This window comes from Pelodiscus sinensis, chromosome 28, assembly GCF_052426305.1.
Source record: "Pelodiscus sinensis isolate ZL-2025 chromosome 28, ASM5242630v1, whole genome shotgun sequence".
NCBI lineage: Eukaryota > Metazoa > Chordata > Testudines > Trionychidae > Pelodiscus > Pelodiscus sinensis.
In genome coordinates, this window is record NC_143079.1 from 4,805,525 (window position 1) to 4,822,036 (window position 16,512).

Below are 16,512 nucleotides of genomic sequence, written 5' to 3' on the forward strand. Positions count from 1 at the left end.
GCAGAAAACCAGTTAATGTAGCCATCACGTTCTTATAACATGGTTGCTTCTAGGCATAACATCTATACCCGGGGCCCTTGGCCCACAGAAAACTCAGTCGGGGCTGCCCACAAGTGAGAAACACAAGCCCCCATCCCTCCCCAGCATGGACTCCCCAATGCTGAGAGTCCCGAGCCTCAGGGGTTGCACCCAAGCAAGCCGGGGGGTCTGCATCCGTCCTCCGGGCCTTAGGTTCCCCTCCCCTGCTCAAGACAATAAACCACTGAGAGAGAGCGAGGCGAGGTTTTAAAAAATTTATTTATAATATAAATAAAAACATAAAATGACCATCGTGTCCATCAGTCACCAGAAATAACATCTAAAAACCGGCAGGGGGGAAAAGGACTCTCTGGTATGTACAGCCTAACCCCCGGCCTCTCGCCTGGGGCGGGACAGCGTCACAGGGACTCACACGCCGAAGAGTGACACACGGGCAGTGCGGACGGTCAAACACGGCATTGTGCAAAGGCAGCGTCTCCGGTCACGCGCGCTGTACAGCGCTTGCTGAAGGGACGGGCCTGGGGGGCCCTTGGCGTGCCCGGGGGGGGGGTGTCAAAGGCAGCGCACCCCTGGACTGAAATAGGGAAAGAGCAGGGCCTTAGTGAGAAAGGAGCCGGTGCCTGGTGGAAAACTAGGTAAGGGACTATTTTGCTCGTCTTGTGGCGTGTAGAGTTCGCGTCTCACGTTGCCCTGCTGGCGTCTAGCGGGTGGTTAGCCCTGCCTCAAGAGGTCAGGGCTTGTGGAGGGGCAGATTCCCAGGCTGTGTCCTGTGGATCAGACTGGATTCTTATCCTGGCCCTTCCTGGAAGGACAACCCTTTTGGCTCTAATTTGACCAAAGGGAAAAATAATGGACCAGAGTATTCAGAGCCCAAACAGTCTTTTCAGCACCGATCGGGGTCAAATCCAAAGCCTCTGGTTTGACATCTGAAACTGAATCCGAATTTTACCAATAGCCTTCCTTTTTCGAATGGGTCCCCCCAAACCGCCCTGAACGTTTTAGGTGTTCAGAATCCAGGTGTTGATGTAATTTGAGGTTCGCGCCGAAGAGCGGTATCATTTCATTCCCAATTCTGCATCTGCACCCGGGAGGTGCCGTGGAGACTTTAACGGGGCTCTGTGTGGGATACAGCGCCTGTGCATGCAGTTTGCAGGCTCGGAGCCTTAATACGCCCCCAAACCAGCTGTGCTGTTAAGCTCTCTGGCATGTGTCTCGTCTGTGGCTTGCCCAACCTACCTACCCTCGTGAGGGTCTCCCACATCACAATCATGGCTCGATCCTTCAGAGGTGCTGAGCACCGGCTGCTCCCACTAATTTGGGGGCAATTCACGGGTGCCCCGCACCTCTGAAGTTCCAGCTCCTGGCTTGGCACTGAAGAGCCAGCTGAAAACAAAGACGCGCGAGGCCACGTGGTTAACGCTTGGTCCCTGCTTTTTGAAAAACAAGAATTCAGTGCAACGTGAGCATGTGGAATGCTTCCCAACCAGACGGTTTTCCAGGAGCAATCGGCTGTATTTAAGGCAGCTACAACCACCCCTTGCTGTAAGAGGTTATCATGGGCACTACAGAAATCAGGAGCTATTCATTGGTTCTAAGTTGTGAGCATTTTCACGGCTAGTTTCTTGGCTCCCCCTTGTGCCAGAGAGGCAGTGAACGTGTGGTGTGTGGGGCAGGGGGGCAGCAAATCCATTTATTTGTTGGGAGACGGACACCGTAGCTTGCAGAAAACAATGCCTGCCAACTCACACCCCCTCCCAACAGAAAATCTCTAAGGAGCAACTGGAATTGGGTCTGCCTTCTCTGAAAGATCAGATGGATTTACTTTGGAGGGGGCAGGTTATTCCTAGAGAAGGATATTGGCTGCTTCTGGGCTGAAAGAACAGCATGATTGGGAAACAGTAAAGAAAGGGCAAGACACAAAGGCTACATCTACACTGGCGCGTTCTCACGCCAAAACTCTTTTGCGGAAGAGTTCTTGTGCAAAAACTCTTCCAGACAAGAGCATCTACACTGGCATGTGCTTTTGTGCAAGAGCATCCGTGCCAGTGTGGACGCTCTCTTGTGCAAGAAAGCTCTGACAGCCATTTTAACCATCGGGCTTTCTTGCGCAAGAAATTCATGTTGCCTGTCTACACTGGCCTCTTCTGGAAGAGCTCTTGCGCAAGAGGGCTTATTCCTGAGCGGGAGCATCAGAGTTCTTGCACAAAGAAGCCCTGATTTCATACGTTAGAACGTCAGTTTACTTGCACAAGAACACGCGGCCAGTGTAGACAGGCAGCATGTTTTTGCACACGAGCGGCCGCTTTGGCGCAAGATCGCGCCAGTGTAGACACAGCCAAAATAGCTAAAACTCCTGGCACTAGGGGACCTGATTCTGTTTCCCTGAACCTTGTGTCAAACAGTGCATGGTGGGGGGAGGGCAGCTGCTCTCTCTCTCTGGTGCAGCGGGGTGCAACGTAGGCCATTGCACCGGCTTCAATACCTGAGCCAATGCAGACGGAGAAGGGGGAGAAGGCTGTGACTCTCAGGCTGTGGCTACACTCACACTGGATCGACAAAAATATGTGTTGGTCTCAGGTGCTTAAAAAAAACCCAACAGCCCACGAACAACTGAGCTTGGCAAGTGAAAGTGTGAGCGCTGCTTTGTCGGCAGGCGTAGGGAGAGGAGGTATTTCCCCGGCACAAGTGCGGACAAACAGCGGTCACAAGGCGGTGTTGACACTGGTAAAAGCGGTGCCGGGTAGCCATACCCTCCGATCAGAAATGGTGCCGCATCGGTGCAAATAACGACACAGAGCGCAGGGCCCTGGAGCATCAGCGCATGGTGATGTGGACCCTTTCCTAACCCTGCCCAGGCAGCGGGTGAAGACCCAGCTGGGAAGGCAAGCCTCAGCCCCGCCCCTTCCGTCTGAGGCCCCGCCCTTCCGTCTGAGGCTCCGCCCCTGGTACCGAGTCCTGCCCACCCCCAGCCTGATGCATCCTGGCCACATGGAGGGCTGGGGTTGCCATGCTGCTGTCTCATCCCCAGAATTCGCAGTGACCAGGGGAAGCCGGGCTGCTGCGCCTTGGCCCAGGGAATGTTGGCAATTTTGGGAAAGCCGTGCCTTCCTTTGCCTACATCACCAGCTGCCTATGCTACCCTGGCGTGTGGGTTTCTGGGTTTTGAGGACGACACAGTAGCTGCCATGATGGTGGTGGTGGCCAAAGTCTTTTCTCTCGCCAGCCAACGGGAAAGGCTACCTGTCGCATCTCTACAGTAGAGAGTGCCCAAAAGGAGCTTGGGGACACGCACAAGGCACAGGTTGGTGTCAGGGCTGAGACGCTGGCGGGCCGAGACGTTGGCGAGAGAACGTACGAGCCGTTCACCTCCAGGCCGGGCCTGACCTCCCGCGTTGGCTTAGGAACCGGTTGGCTCAGGGGTTATCTCATCCGTTGGGATTATGGAAGGTCATGGCTTAGAGCTGGACACGTGACGGGCTTGGACACGTTCGGTGGCTCTCGGCCCAGGACTAATCTCCAACTGCTCTACAAACCCCCCTGCAATTGGCAAGCGTGACTGGCAGCGTGGCGAGGCGAGAACCCAGAGGACCACTGAAGCAGAACTCTTCTGTCTAGAGGAGGGATGAGGCCCAGTGGGAATCAACGTGTCAAGAGACTCCTGACCAGCTAATGTCCATCCCGTATCTGTCCCGGGGATAGCAGCTTCTGCCGGGCCGCCTTTCCCGCCCACTAAAAATCACATGCCATCCCACAGGTGTTTGGCATCTGGCCGACTTCTCCACCACGAGCCTGTCTCACCTCCTGGCCCTGGCAGCCCTTGCCCGCACAGCGGGGCCAAACTGGCACAGACAGGAGGCCCGAGGGCAGCTTTCGGCAGGGTCTGAGCGCAGCAGAATGGGTCGAGAGGCTGGAGTTTCGTCGCCCTCTCGTGAAAGCCTGGAGGACGAGGGCAGCTCAGGGTTGGGAAACAAAATGAAACAGCTTTCCCGGGCCAGCGCTGTGCGTGGACCCCACGGGCTCAATAAGGAGAATAATAAGGCAGTCGGCGTTCAATAGGGGAGGATGTGGGAGGATCAGCAAGAACTAGCTGGCCACATGATACATGTCGAGCCAGGTTTCTCCCAAGGGGGACAGTAGCTTCCCAGGGGAGTCTCCGGAGAGGAGCGCAGTTTGGAAGTGGTAACTGAGACATGTTTTTACTCTGATGGGGATACCCTTAGAGCCAGCTTCCTGGCTGGAAGGTGGAGAAGGGCGGATGAGCATGCAACGGCCGTTTTCCGGTGGAAACACGGGGCCCGATCACCCATGGCCTTGCCTCTCGTGCAGTTCTCTAAGCCGTGCAAAGCAGGGGTACACGGCGATGGCAGCGTTTCACCCACGTGCACTGGTGAAAGGGATAGCGCGCGGTGCAGGGTGACGGAGAATCAATTCCCTGAGCTCCAAATCTCCATCAGATCACTCGGAAGACGGGTTTTCCCGGGGCCTTGCTCAGTCATTCGCTAGCGTCCGGGGGAGGATGTGTACAGTTCGTTCTCTGCCGGAATAACGGCATGCTGTGGGCCAGACAGGGGTGCACCCACCGGGCAAAGAGGGACCATCGAAGCAAAGGCTCTTCTGGGCCCGGGATGTGACCCCAGGGCAGGGGGCTGTTTGGCTCTGCAATATCAGAGGTCATTATGGGCGCTCTCCTCCTTTGTGTGGGGTCCCTCCTGGCTGGCAAGCATGCAGAGATGAAGGGGCCAGCTATGCGTGAGGATTTTCTCTGCCCAGGTGAGGACTAAACTCCTTGGGTTCTGGCTGCACTGGGAAGGTTTGGAGGCAAAAGTGTGGGCAACGTGCAAACCGTTTTTCTGCCCCCCACTGTCGACATTTCATGGTCACGTGGCTAGTTCCATGGGTAAGCATCCTGCAGGGCAGTGCAGGGGGAAGGCAGAACGGATCCCTGTGCTTCTTGGGATTCTCTTAGCTCTGGGAGCACCCCGTGATGAGGAATGTCCGAGCAGCACAGCTGTCTCTCCAGCCCCTCCCCTGCAGCAGCAGCCTGCCTGCCGCTGGGCTCCTAGCAGGGCAGAACAGAAGCATCCCAGTGATTTATTCTTTGTTTGTTCCTCAAAGGGAGCAGCTCATTCAGCTGTCAGATACTTCCCGGAGCTTTGAAAGCAGAGGAGGTGGGGGAACGACAGGCCTGCAGGGCAGCAGAGATCACAGAATACTGAGTACAGCCACCAAACACTTTCCCAGAGATCAAAGCTCCAGATCCATCTTCTGGGGTTTGATTTAGTGGGTCTTGTGAGGACCATCTAAATGGACTGCTGATGGCGTGCTCAACCCCGATACTTACACTGCAAGGTGTAAGGGATGTCGATGGGAGAGTTTCTCCCGTCAACCTACTGCAGTGGGGATGCTGCAGAAATTCGACTGAAGCTACGTCGACTCCAGCTATGCTGTTCTTGTAGCTGGAGTATCTTAGGTTGACTTTCTCACAGAGTATAAACCTGGCCTCAGTTAATACGCCCTGTTTCCTTTTTGTCTGAGGGCACAAGCTCAGTTTTATTCTCTTCCTTCTTAGGCTACATCTAAACTACACCCCTCTGTCGGCAGAGGAATGTAAATGAGACGTATCGAAAGTGCAACCGAAGCGGGGATTTAAATATCCCGTGTTTCATTTGCATAATGGCAGCCGCCACTTTTTTCCAAAATGGGGCTTTTTGAAAAAGAACGGCAGTTTAGACGGGGCATTTTCGACAGAAATGCCCCATTTCGAAAGATCCTGTACTCCTCAAAAATGAGGAGTTGAAATGCCCTGTCCAAATGCCCCGTCTAAACTGCCATTTTTTTCCGAAAAAAAAGCGGCAGCTACCATTATGCAAATGAAGTGTGGGATATTCAAATCCCCGCTTCATTTGCACTTTCGATACGTCTAATTTACATCCCTCTGCCGACAGAGGGGTGTAGTTTAGACACGGCCTTAGAGACGGGGAGGGATCTTCTCATTTCTACCTCCTCCCCCGACATTTCCACTGTCGTCTCTCTAGAAGAAATGGACGAGGGAGGAGGTCCCTGGGGATCTTTCTTGAGGTGCTCCGTGTTAGCCTAAGGACCCAAGAAGCAGATCTGGGATACGAATGCAAGTTTCTGGCATGGCAAAAATACCTCCTTGGCCTACAGGGACTGGGGCTTGGAAGGGTCCTACTAGGTTTGTGCTACAAATTCTAGAAACCAGACTCCCTTGGAGGAGGACACATTGATTTCTGAGTGGCTCAGTGTGATCCTTAGCCCTTGGGCCCAGGCTGAGGGGCGGAAACGAGGCGTTATGCCCAGTGGCACTTGAGGACAGAGTGCCCCAGGCCTCCTCGTTCCAGGAGCTGGGCCAATGTGTGAGTTCCACACTGGAGGGGGCTGGTTTCCTTAACGTCGCTGTGACCCGGTGCCCGCTCGGCACCCCTGGGAGATTTTGGCCAGCGTGTCGCTTGATTCCCTGATTGCACAATCACTTGCTCAAGGCCCGTTCCAATCCCCAGCCCTCCCTCTGCCCCCTTTCTCGGTCCGACAGGTGGGCGGCCAGCGACCCGCCGAGGATGCACCAGACACGAAGGGCGGAGGACGGCACGTCACCGTTAGCATGAGTCGGGGGGGAGGGTTCAGCTCCACAACATGACAGGGGCACCACCCCGGCGCCACAGCAAGGGCTCATGAGCTCGCGGGGCAACCCGCGTGGCTAATACATACACGGTTCTTCCAAACTGTACATGGGTTGCCCGGCCTGAACCGACCCATGGGGATGGGCTGCCCAGTCCTCGCCAGAGACGCTCCTCCCCGCCGCCGCGAGGGGGGGAAGGAGAGCGAGCAGGTCTGCTCAGATCTCCGTGGCGATGATGTCCTCGTAGGGGACGTCGGGGCCAGGGATCTCCAGGTCGATGGGCTCCTTGCCGTCCCCCCCCGCGGCCAGTTGCTGGAGCATCTTCTCCATGTTCTGGTTCCTCTTGTACATGTGCAGGTAGCTTTGCTGCAGCTGCTTCTGGTACTGGATCACTTTCTCCTTCTCCTCCTTCCAGACCTGGCGTTCGTGCTGGAAGCCTGACGTCATCTGCTCGTTCTTGCCTCGCTCCTCCTTCAGCTCCGCCTTCAGCCTCTCCACCTCCCCCTGCAGGGCGTGGACGTCCTCCGTCGTCCCCCCCGCCGGGCTGGCGGCGGCCTTCCCCTCCCTCCCGTCGCTCCGCTGCTCCCGGAGGCGGCTCAGCTCCTCGCGGAGCTCCACGATCTCCTGCTCCAGCAGGTTCACCTTCTCCCGCAGCAGCTCCGACTCGTTCTGCTTGCGCTGGAGCTCGTTCTCGCACACCTCCAGCTCCACGGCCCTGGTGCGCAGGGAGTCTTCCAGGTCCTGGGTCTTCCGCTCCAGCCCCTCCGTCTTCCCCCGCAACTCCTTCAGCTGGGCTTTCAGGCTCAGGAGCTCCCCCGTCTTGGCGTTGAGCTCCGTCTGGGAGTCCTTCAGCTGCTGCTTCAGGAGGGAGATTTCGCCAGACTTCTGACACACCTGTGGGGACACACCAGCCAGGATGAGCCACCGCTTTGCCCCCGACGAAGTGCGGGGTCTGAGGCCAAAGCGGTGCGCATGCCGGTCACCCGGGCGCCTTCTGATTCCGGTCAGTGGCGGGGCCGGGAATAGAACCTGGCTGAGAAACCAGCTCGCTGCCCTGTGGGCGTTTTTACACCATCCCTGAGCAGTGCAGCTAGCTCAGCGATGCAGAAAAACAGCTGCACACGGGGCCGTTCTTACACAGAATACGCAGCAGTGTAGGGCACCTGAAAATTTGGGGCACCGCTGGGTCCTAGTGCCCACCCACCCCGCCTCTTTCTCGTCCTGTTCTCCGGCTCTGCTTCCTCCCGAGACGAGCTCGTTCTCTTAAAAGTGACACAGCCAGCCAGAGCTATGAGCAGAACACCGAACCGGGGAAAGAGCCAGTCAAGTGGCATTTGCCACCCCCAGGTCTATCCTGCCCGTTTCTGAATTTGCCGTGAGTCGACAGGACCCAAGTTTAAAATTTGCTTTAAAATTTTTGATTGGTGTGTGCCTGAGATCACAGCTTTCAAAAATCGTCGTCCCTCATCCTCGGGCGGTCCTCAGCCACAGGGGCTCCATTTACCAGTACTGTGCAGGGCCCTGTACATCGCAAGGACAGCCCTGGCTGCACTAGCTTTGTGCTGGGCCGCTGCCGTGTACGCCAGCCTCAAGGCTGGGATTTTGCAAGGAGCCTCGGGGTTGAGGCACTCCAATAGCAAAGGAAGTCAGTAGGGGCTCAGCCCCTTTCTCCCCCAGAGCCGGATTTCCAAGAGCTCAGCGCCCACAAATGGGGCCAGAATTCCCAAAGGGTTCGGCAGCCAACATGCACCCAAGAGCCTAGTGCTAAGCTGAAAACCTGGCCCTTGAAGTTGTGTCCACACGGAGGCTGGAAGTGAGTCCCCTGGTCGAGGCAGAGCCGCTGCCTTGCGCCAGCAAACAGCTGTGTGGATGCTGCCCCACCCGCTGAGGTTCAGGGGGGCTCTCTGAGCTCAGACCCCCCCCCACAGCCTGGCTCCCAGCTCGGCATAGACGCACCCTGAGATTTCAGTGTTAGGCATGGGAGGCGGGTGCAGGCCCAGCTGGAGAAGGCAGATGAAGCCCCGCCCCTTCTGCCCAAAGCCACACCCCTTCCCGGAGACCATGCCCTTCACAACCTTTCCCCCCATCTGCCAGCCATGCCCCGTCCAAGTGAGCTCGTGGCACAGCCCCAGCCTTCCCCGACCGCCAGGGAACCGGGCTGGCGTGCAGCACAACTCCCTCCTGGGCCGCTGAGCCGGGTAGGAAAGTCTGGAAAGGCAATGCCTTTCCTTGCCTGCATTACCCACCGGCCATGGTGCTGGGGGATTTCAGTTTAGGAGCAACTCAGCAGGAACAGGAAAATAAATCTGCACATAGGGAAGGAGAGAAAGAGGCTAAAATCAATGTTCATGAGTCGCCCTTCCCTAAAATACAGAAGAGTCCATCCCCAGCTGTGGCTCTGTACTGCCATGTGGAACGCACCGCCGGCAAGCGATCGCATCCATGCTGCAAGGCGGGAACGCTGCTGGAGGCGTCGGCCATTTGCCTCGCTTTTGTTAATTGATATCCAATCAATGAGGAGATTATTTAAAAGGCAGGCATGGGGGAGGCAGGTTTGCATGCACTGGTACACTGACCAAGTCAAGTCCAGGCAGTTACAGAAGCCTTGTAGTTCCTGGAGGGATGGAAGAGGAGCAGGCTGTAGTCTGGAGAAGTGTGCCCTGGGCTGTTTGGTGAACTGAGTTATTTTAATTACTGTTTTTTTTTTTTAATGTTGCAGCTGTGTCTTTAAATGGTCTGAGATGCCCAGAGCTCAGGAGGGGCACAGGGTCAGTCAGCATCATAGAATCACAGAGCACTGGGACTGGAAGGGACCTCGTGAGGCATCACGTCCAGTCCTCTGCCCTCCCGGTAGGACCAAGCTCTGTCTATGCCCAGTGTTTCGTAGCTGTGCACAGCGTGAACGCCCAGCCACAAAGCATCTTCGTGGGCTCCCGCCAGGGGAACCGGGCGGCCAGCTGTTTGCACACAGACTTGCCTGTTTGTGGAGGCAGGCTCCTTCCTTTCACGGGCACCCCCAACTCCCCCTTTTCTTGCAGCCACAGCAATTTGGACCCCCCCACTTCTGTGGCTTTAGTGCAGGGGTTCTCAAACTTTGTTTTGGCCTGCAGCGCACCCCGCTCAACGCAGGCCTTTCCACAGACCACCCGCCAACCACCCATGATGTCAAAATGGGCGCAGGAGGGGTGGAGATGCAGGGGCATTGGGCGAGGGGCAGGGTGCAGGAGAGAGCAGAGGGCGGGGAGTTGGGTGAGGGGTAGGGTGCAGGAGAGAGCAGAGGCGGGGAGTTGGGCGAGGGGCAGGGTGCAGGAGCGGGCAGAGGGCGGGGGGTTGGGCGAGGGGCAGGGTGCAGGAGCGGGCAGAGGGCGGGGGGTTGGGTGAGGGGCAGGGTGCAGGAGCGGGCAGAGGGCGGGGGGTTGGGCGAGGGGCAGGGTGCAGGAGCGGGCAGAGGGCGGGGGGTTGGGCGAGGGGCAGGGTGCAGGAGCGGGCAGAGGGCGGGGGGTTGGGCGAGGGGCAGGGTGCAGGAGAGAGCAGAGGGCGGGGGGTTGGGCGAGGGGCAGGGTGCAGGAGCGGGCAGAGGGCGGGGGGTTGGGCGAGGGGCAGGGTGCAGGAGCGGGCAGAGGGCGGGGGGTTGGGCGAGGGGCAGGGTGCAGGAGCGGGCAGAGGGCGGGGGGTTGGGCGAGGGGCAGGGTGCAGGAGCGGGCACAGGGCGGGGGGTTGGGCGAGGGGCAGGGTGCAGGAGCGGGCAGAGGGCGGGGGGTTGGGCGAGGGGCAGGGTGCAGGAGCGGGCAGAGGGCGGGGAGTTGGGTGAGGGGCAGGGTGCAGGAGCGGGCAGAGGGCGGAGAGTTGGGCGAGGGGCAGGGTGCAGGAGCGGGCAGAGGGCGGGGAGTTGGGTGAGGGGCAGGGTGCAGGAGCGGGCAGAGGGCGGGGAGTTGGGCGAGGGGCAGGGTGCAGGAGCGGGCAGAGGGCGGGGGGTTGGGCGAGGGGCAGGGTGCAGGAGCGGGCAGAGGGCGGGGAGTTGGGTGAGGGGCAGGGTGCAGGAGCGGGCAGAGGGCGGGGAGTTGGGCGAGGGGCAGGGTGCAGGAGTGGGCAGAGGGCGGAGAGTTGGGCGAGGGGCAGGGTGCAGGAGCGGGCAGAGGGCGGGGAGTTGGGTGAGGGGCAGGGTGCAGGAGCGGGCAGAGGGCGGGGAGTTGGGCGAGGGGCAGGGTGCAGGAGCGGGCAGAGGGCGGGGGGTTGGGCGAGGGGCAGGGTGCAGGAGCGGGCAGAGGGCGGGGAGTTGGGCGAGGGGCAGGGTGCAGGAGCGGGCAGAGGGCGGGGGGTTGGGCGAGGGGCAGGGTGCAGGAGCGGGCAGAGGGCGGGGGGTTGGGCGAGGGGCAGGGTGCAGGAGCGGGCAGAGGGCGGGGGGTTGGGCGAGGGGCAGGGTGCAGGAGCGGGCAGAGGGCGGGGGGTTGGGCGAGGGGCAGGGTGCAGGAGCGGGCAGAGGGCGGGGGGTTGGGCGAGGGGCAGGGTGCAGGAGCGGGCAGAGGGCGGGGGGTTGGGCGAGGGGCAGGGTGCAGGAGCGGCCAGAGGGCGGGGGGTTGGGCGAGGGGCAGGGTGCAGGAGCGGGCAGAGGGCGGGGGGTTGGGTGAGGGGCAGGGTGCAGGAGCGGGCAGAGGGCGGGGGGTTGGGCGAGGGGCAGGGTGCAGGAGCAGGCAGAGGGCGGGGGGTTGGGTGAGGGGCAGGGTGCAGGAGCGGGCAGAGGGCGGGGGGTTGGGTGAGGGGCAGGGTGCAGGAGCGGGCAGAGGGCGGGGGGTTGGGCGAGGGGCAGGGTGCAGGAGCGGGCAGAGGGCACAGTGTAGGGATGGGTGGTCCGGGAGGCAGGGTGCAGGGGCAGGATGGGAGCAGGCAGGTGTGAGAGGGAGGGAGGGTGCGTGAGGGGATGGGTGCTGGGTTGGGAACGAGGGAGATGGCGGGCGCTTACCTGGCTCCACGCCTCCTGCAGCGCCCAGACAGCGCCCGCCACTGCTCCCATTGGCTGCGATTCCGGCCAATGGGAGCAGCGGGAGAAGCTCCAGGCGGGCGGTTCCCTGTGCCGCCGTTCCCCCAGCCGGGGACAGAGGTAGCGGCAGCGTGCGGAGCCGCTTCTTCCCCGCAAGCTGCCCGCGAGTTCTCCCCCCTCCTCCGCAGCGGGAAGCCGGCGCTGGTGCTCCACCCTCGGGGGGGGGGGGGAAGGCGCCACGGGGCTGGAGGGGGCAGGCGGGGGAGGGGGGAACGAGCCCCAAGCCCACGGCCCCCCTGCAAGGCAGTGGCGGAGCACACGTGGAGAACCAGGGCCCTGCCTCACCTCCCACTGGGTCTCCTCCAGCGCGGGGGCAAAGCTGGTCTTCTCCTTCTCGTAGGACCTCAGCTTGGCCTGCAGCAGCTCTTGCTCCTTCAGGAGGTTCTCCAGGTCCTCGCGAAGCTGCTGCTTCTCCCTCTGCAGCTGGAAGACCTGGAGCTGCAGCATCTGCTGCGTGCGCTGCGTCTTCTGCGAGGTTTGCTTGAGCTTGCTGGTGCACTTCTGCCTCAGCGCCTCCAGCTCCTCCTTGCAGCGCCTCTGCTTCTCCTCGTACGCCTGGCAGGAGCTGGCCTCCCGCTCCTCCAGGCTGCTCTGCAGCGCCTGCAGCTCCCCTTCCCGCTCCAGCAGCTTCTGCTCCAGCGCCTGGATGGTGCACTCGTCCGTGGAGATGGGCGAGCGGACGCAGGCGGCTTTCTCGTGGTGGCGGGCGGCTTTTCCGGGGTTGAGGATCTTGTTGCCGCTGTCGGAGAAGGACAGCGCCTTGAGGCTCACCATGTTGCTGTCTGGGATGGCGGCGCATTGGGTGATGTTGTGGGCCGAGCCCCCAAAGCGGCTGATGGGCCCCATGGGGGTGACCAGGGGGTCCAGCTGGTAGCTACTGGTGGTGCTGTGGGTCGGGAGGCTGGACATGGAGTTCCTGCCGGAGTCCGACAGCCCTCCGGAGCACAGCGCGGGCTTGAGTTCCTGCTCCTTGGCTTTGTCCGGAGGGTGCAGCTGCTGGGAGAGGTGGCTGCCATTTTCCGGAGAGGAGTGCAGGAGCGCGCCGGAGCGGGGCAGCACGGGCTTGAAGGCCGTGGGCCTGATGACGCCCTTCTCTGTGCCCTAGAGAGGAGAGAGGCTCTGGTCAGTGCACACCCGAGGACGCAGATCCTACGCCTTCCCGTTGAATACTAACGCCCCCTTGCAAGGGCAGGGTCGGCGGCTGCGGGGGTAGGGGGACCCCGGAGCCCTGCTAGCAGACGTCCTGCAGGGCTGCCTCGCGGGGGACGAAGGCGGGGGGACGGTGGGCGCGGTTACAGGGATCCCTGCCTGTCGAATTTGGCTGCCCTGCGTCCCAGGCAATGAAATTGGGCGGGGGGAAGGGGGGAGGTTCGAAAACCATGTGGAGAGGTCACCAGTCTCAAGGGGGTGGCCGTGTTCGTCTGTAGCTTTAATAATAACGCATGGTCCTGTGGCACTTTAGAGACAAACGCAATTCTAGAGGATCCCACGAGCGTTATGGTGTAGGATCAGATGAAGTGGGTTGTGCCCATGAAAGCGCGCGATCCTGTAGGTTTGTGAGTCTCCAAAGTGCCACTTGTGATATCACTAGTGAAAATGGGGGTAGGCGGGAGAGTTTGGAATTCTAGAATCAGCTTAACTCTCTTCCCCCTTGAGTGTTTCCTTTGCTTCTCCTCCCCGTGTCTCTCTTAGGACTATGAGAGCTATACCAGAAGATCTGTACCATCTATACCGGAAGATCACCGCTCTCGAGGTCGATTTTCTGGTGCTTGATTTAGCAGGTCTAGTACAGACCTGCTAAATGGAACGCAGAGTGCCGGCGGCCGGTACTCCACCTTTTATGAGGAGTAAGGGAAGCTGATGGGAGCATTTGGCCTCCCCTACTGTGAACACCACCAAGGCCAGGCTTAAGGGAAGCCGACTTTAGCTACGCATTTTGCATCGCGGGAGTTGCGCACCTTAAGCCAACCCGCCGGGTCTAGTGTACACCAGGCCTCAGTGCTGTTTGCTCCCGGGTAAAGTGGAAGACCCTAGGTCTAAACGCTGCAGCAGGCAGGGGAAGCGATGTTCGTGGCACGCCAGGCTCCCCTTCTCTTGTTGCCTGGGAACCTGCCCTGGGAAATCCGCGGCTCCCGGCAGCCCAGTCATGGGACAGCTCATCCCCGGAGCCACTGCCAACCCCGCTGTGAGTTGGAGCTGCGGGAACATGCTGGGAGCAGGGCGAGCACGCGGCAAACCCAGGCACTGAACAGGGGAATAAATAATTGTCGTGCTTTGCAGTGATCTCAAGTCCCTTTCAGAAGAGGGGGCGTTACCCCCATTTTAGACAATACAGGGAACTAAGGTTCAGAGAGGTTAAGGAACTTACTCAAGGCTGTGAAGTGACTCAGGGGCAGAGCTGGGAATAGAACCAGGGCTTCTGAAATCTGAGACTCCTATTTCACCCAAGAAGGCATCCTCCTTTCCCAAAGCAGGGACTGGAACCCCCGGACTCAGCTCATCAATACTCTGCGTCTGGTACCATCATTTGCACCAGGGCAAAGTGGGAAAGGAAACACCATGGGTGTGATCTCTTAGCATGTTACACTCGGGGGAGGTGGCCACTGGGGCAAAAGGCAACACAAGGGATCACTAGTTCATAACTAGGGGATGGTAGCCCAGGTTCCCTGCAAGCTGTGCACTTGGCCGGCCACACAGGAGAGATTCAAATGCCGCCCAGCTGATTAGCAGGAGCCTGACAGCTAGGTTTGTGTTTTGATGGGTGGTGCACTGGTTAACCTTGATTGGTTAACCTTAACTGTTTAACTGGTAAAAGGCCTTAAACACAGTGCGATGTGTCTTTGTTACTAACCAATTCCAGCTGATTGGAGAATGGCATCAGTTTCTGAGGCGTGGGCGTGCCAAAGTCCATGCTACTCGCGCCAGCCTGGCTGCCCAGGTCCCCGCTGGAGAGGGAGGTATAATCTGTCCGGTGGGAGCCAGGGGCTTTCTGGTTGACCTTGATGTAAAAGAAGTCCTCATTCTTGTTGCCTTTGGAGCTGGACTTGTTGTGGCTGGAGTCCTGGGAGAAGCCAAACCTCAGCAGCCCATCTGAGTACCTGTTCAGCTTCTTCAGGTGAGACGACTTGCGCAGCTTGTACTGAGAGGCCCGGCAGTGCTTGCTGTGGAAGCTGTGGCTGGAGATGAGGCTACTGACGCTCCCCATGATGCCCTGGGGCCGATGGCATGGAGAGGAGAGAGGAGAGCCCGGGAGTGTCGTCTATGGACGTGTTCTGGCTGCGGGTGGTGATGGGCTGCGCTGCAGTCATAGCAAAGCTCTCACTGGGCCCAGGAGCTGCAAACCTGCAGGAGACAAGAAGTGATGGAAGAGGCTAGAACCGGGTGATTCAAGGGCATTGCAAGGGCAGATCTGGCTGCTGGGGGCTGCAGGGATCATGGGGGGCGTTCTCTACCCCAGCAGCAGGGCATCCTGAAAACCAGATGTGTCACCTACAACACATCCTTAACGTTTAACTGGTTCACTAATTAAAGGGATTTTACATCCCTAGTCACCAAGGCTGTGTCTAGACTACATGCCTCTGTCGGCAGAGGCATGTAGATAAGACACATATGCAAAGGCAAATGAAGCCGCGATTTAAATGATCACGGCTTCATTTAAATTTACACGGCTGCCGCGCTGAGCCGACAAACAGCTGATCAGCTGTTTGTCCGCTCAGCGCGCTAGTCTGGACGCTCCCCTGCCGACATCAAAGCCCTTTGTCGGCAGCCCCGTTATTCCTCGTGGGACGAGGTTTACCGGGGCTGCCGACAAAGGGCTTTGATGTCAGCAGGGGAGCGTCCAGACTAGCTCGCTGAGCAGACAAACAGCTGATCAGCTGTTTGTCGGCTCAGTGCGGCAGCCATGTAAATTTAAATGAAGCCGCGATCATTTAAATCGCGGCTTCATTTGCTTTTGCCAAAACAACAAATCTACATGGCTCCGTTGACGGAGCCATGTAGTCTAGACGTACCCCAAATGAAGTTAATAGGTAGCAGCGTTAAAACAAACAAAAGGAAGTATTTCTTCATGCAACACACAGCCAACCAGTGGAACTCCTTGCCACAGGATGTTGGGATGGCCAGGACTTTAACAGGTTCCAAAAAAAAACTAGATACATTCATGAAGGTTAGGTCAATGGCTATTAGGCAGGCTGGGTGGGGGTGGTGTCCCTAGCCTCTATCAGAGGCTGGAAAAGGATGACAGGAAAGGGATCACTTGAGGATTCCCTGTTCTGTTCATTCCCTCTGGGGCACCTGGAATTGGCTTCCGTGGGAAGACAGGATCCTGGGCTTAGATGGACTTTGCTCTGATCCAGTCTAGCCATCCTTATGTACTTTAAGTTTTTATAACGTTTTCATGATTGTTGTTTTAAACTGAAAACAAGTGTTGTTGGCCCTGGGACCACGTCAAGAACCTCCGAATTGCCAGCACACCGAGGAATCGGATTTGTGCACAGCTCTGCGGGCGTGTCAGGGGGAGCTGCTCCCTCGGCCGGGCGTGTGGTGCTGGGGAAGGAGATGCCACGGGAGAATCGGTTTAAGTTAAATTCTGGGCTGCTGGCTCCGAGGAAGGTTTTCTTCTGCTGGACCCAGCACGGAGCAACCTCCCAGTCCTCAGATTCCTGTGTGATTCGGGGACGTTCCCTTCCTGAGTTAGCACCACGTCTGCCTCTGAAATATTCCTCGTGCCATTGCACACACAGAGGCTGTAAAACCCCCTGTCATCGGTTAAGGGTAAATGCAGCGGTTAGTCTGT

The 16,512-nt window shown here is 58.8% G+C and overlaps 1 protein-coding gene across 2 annotated transcripts in view; it reads right to left on the bottom strand.

Annotated features, from left to right (window-relative positions):
- Window positions 1-279: 279 nt before the first annotated feature.
- LZTS1 (leucine zipper tumor suppressor 1) overlaps window positions 280-16,512 on the bottom strand; it is a 48,573-nt gene continuing 32,340 nt past the window's right edge. For both annotated transcript variants that reach the window (XM_075910947.2, XM_075910949.2), the window contains exons 2-4: window positions 14,569-15,059; window positions 12,003-12,818; window positions 280-7,573 (exon numbers count right to left, since the gene is read on the bottom strand). In XM_075910947.2, coding sequence (XP_075767062.2) covers window positions 6,896-7,573; window positions 12,003-12,818; window positions 14,569-14,922 — 1,848 coding nt within the window. In that variant the 5' untranslated portion in view covers window positions 14,923-15,059 and the 3' untranslated portion in view covers window positions 280-6,895. The remainder of the gene's footprint in view (window positions 7,574-12,002; window positions 12,819-14,568; window positions 15,060-16,512) is intronic.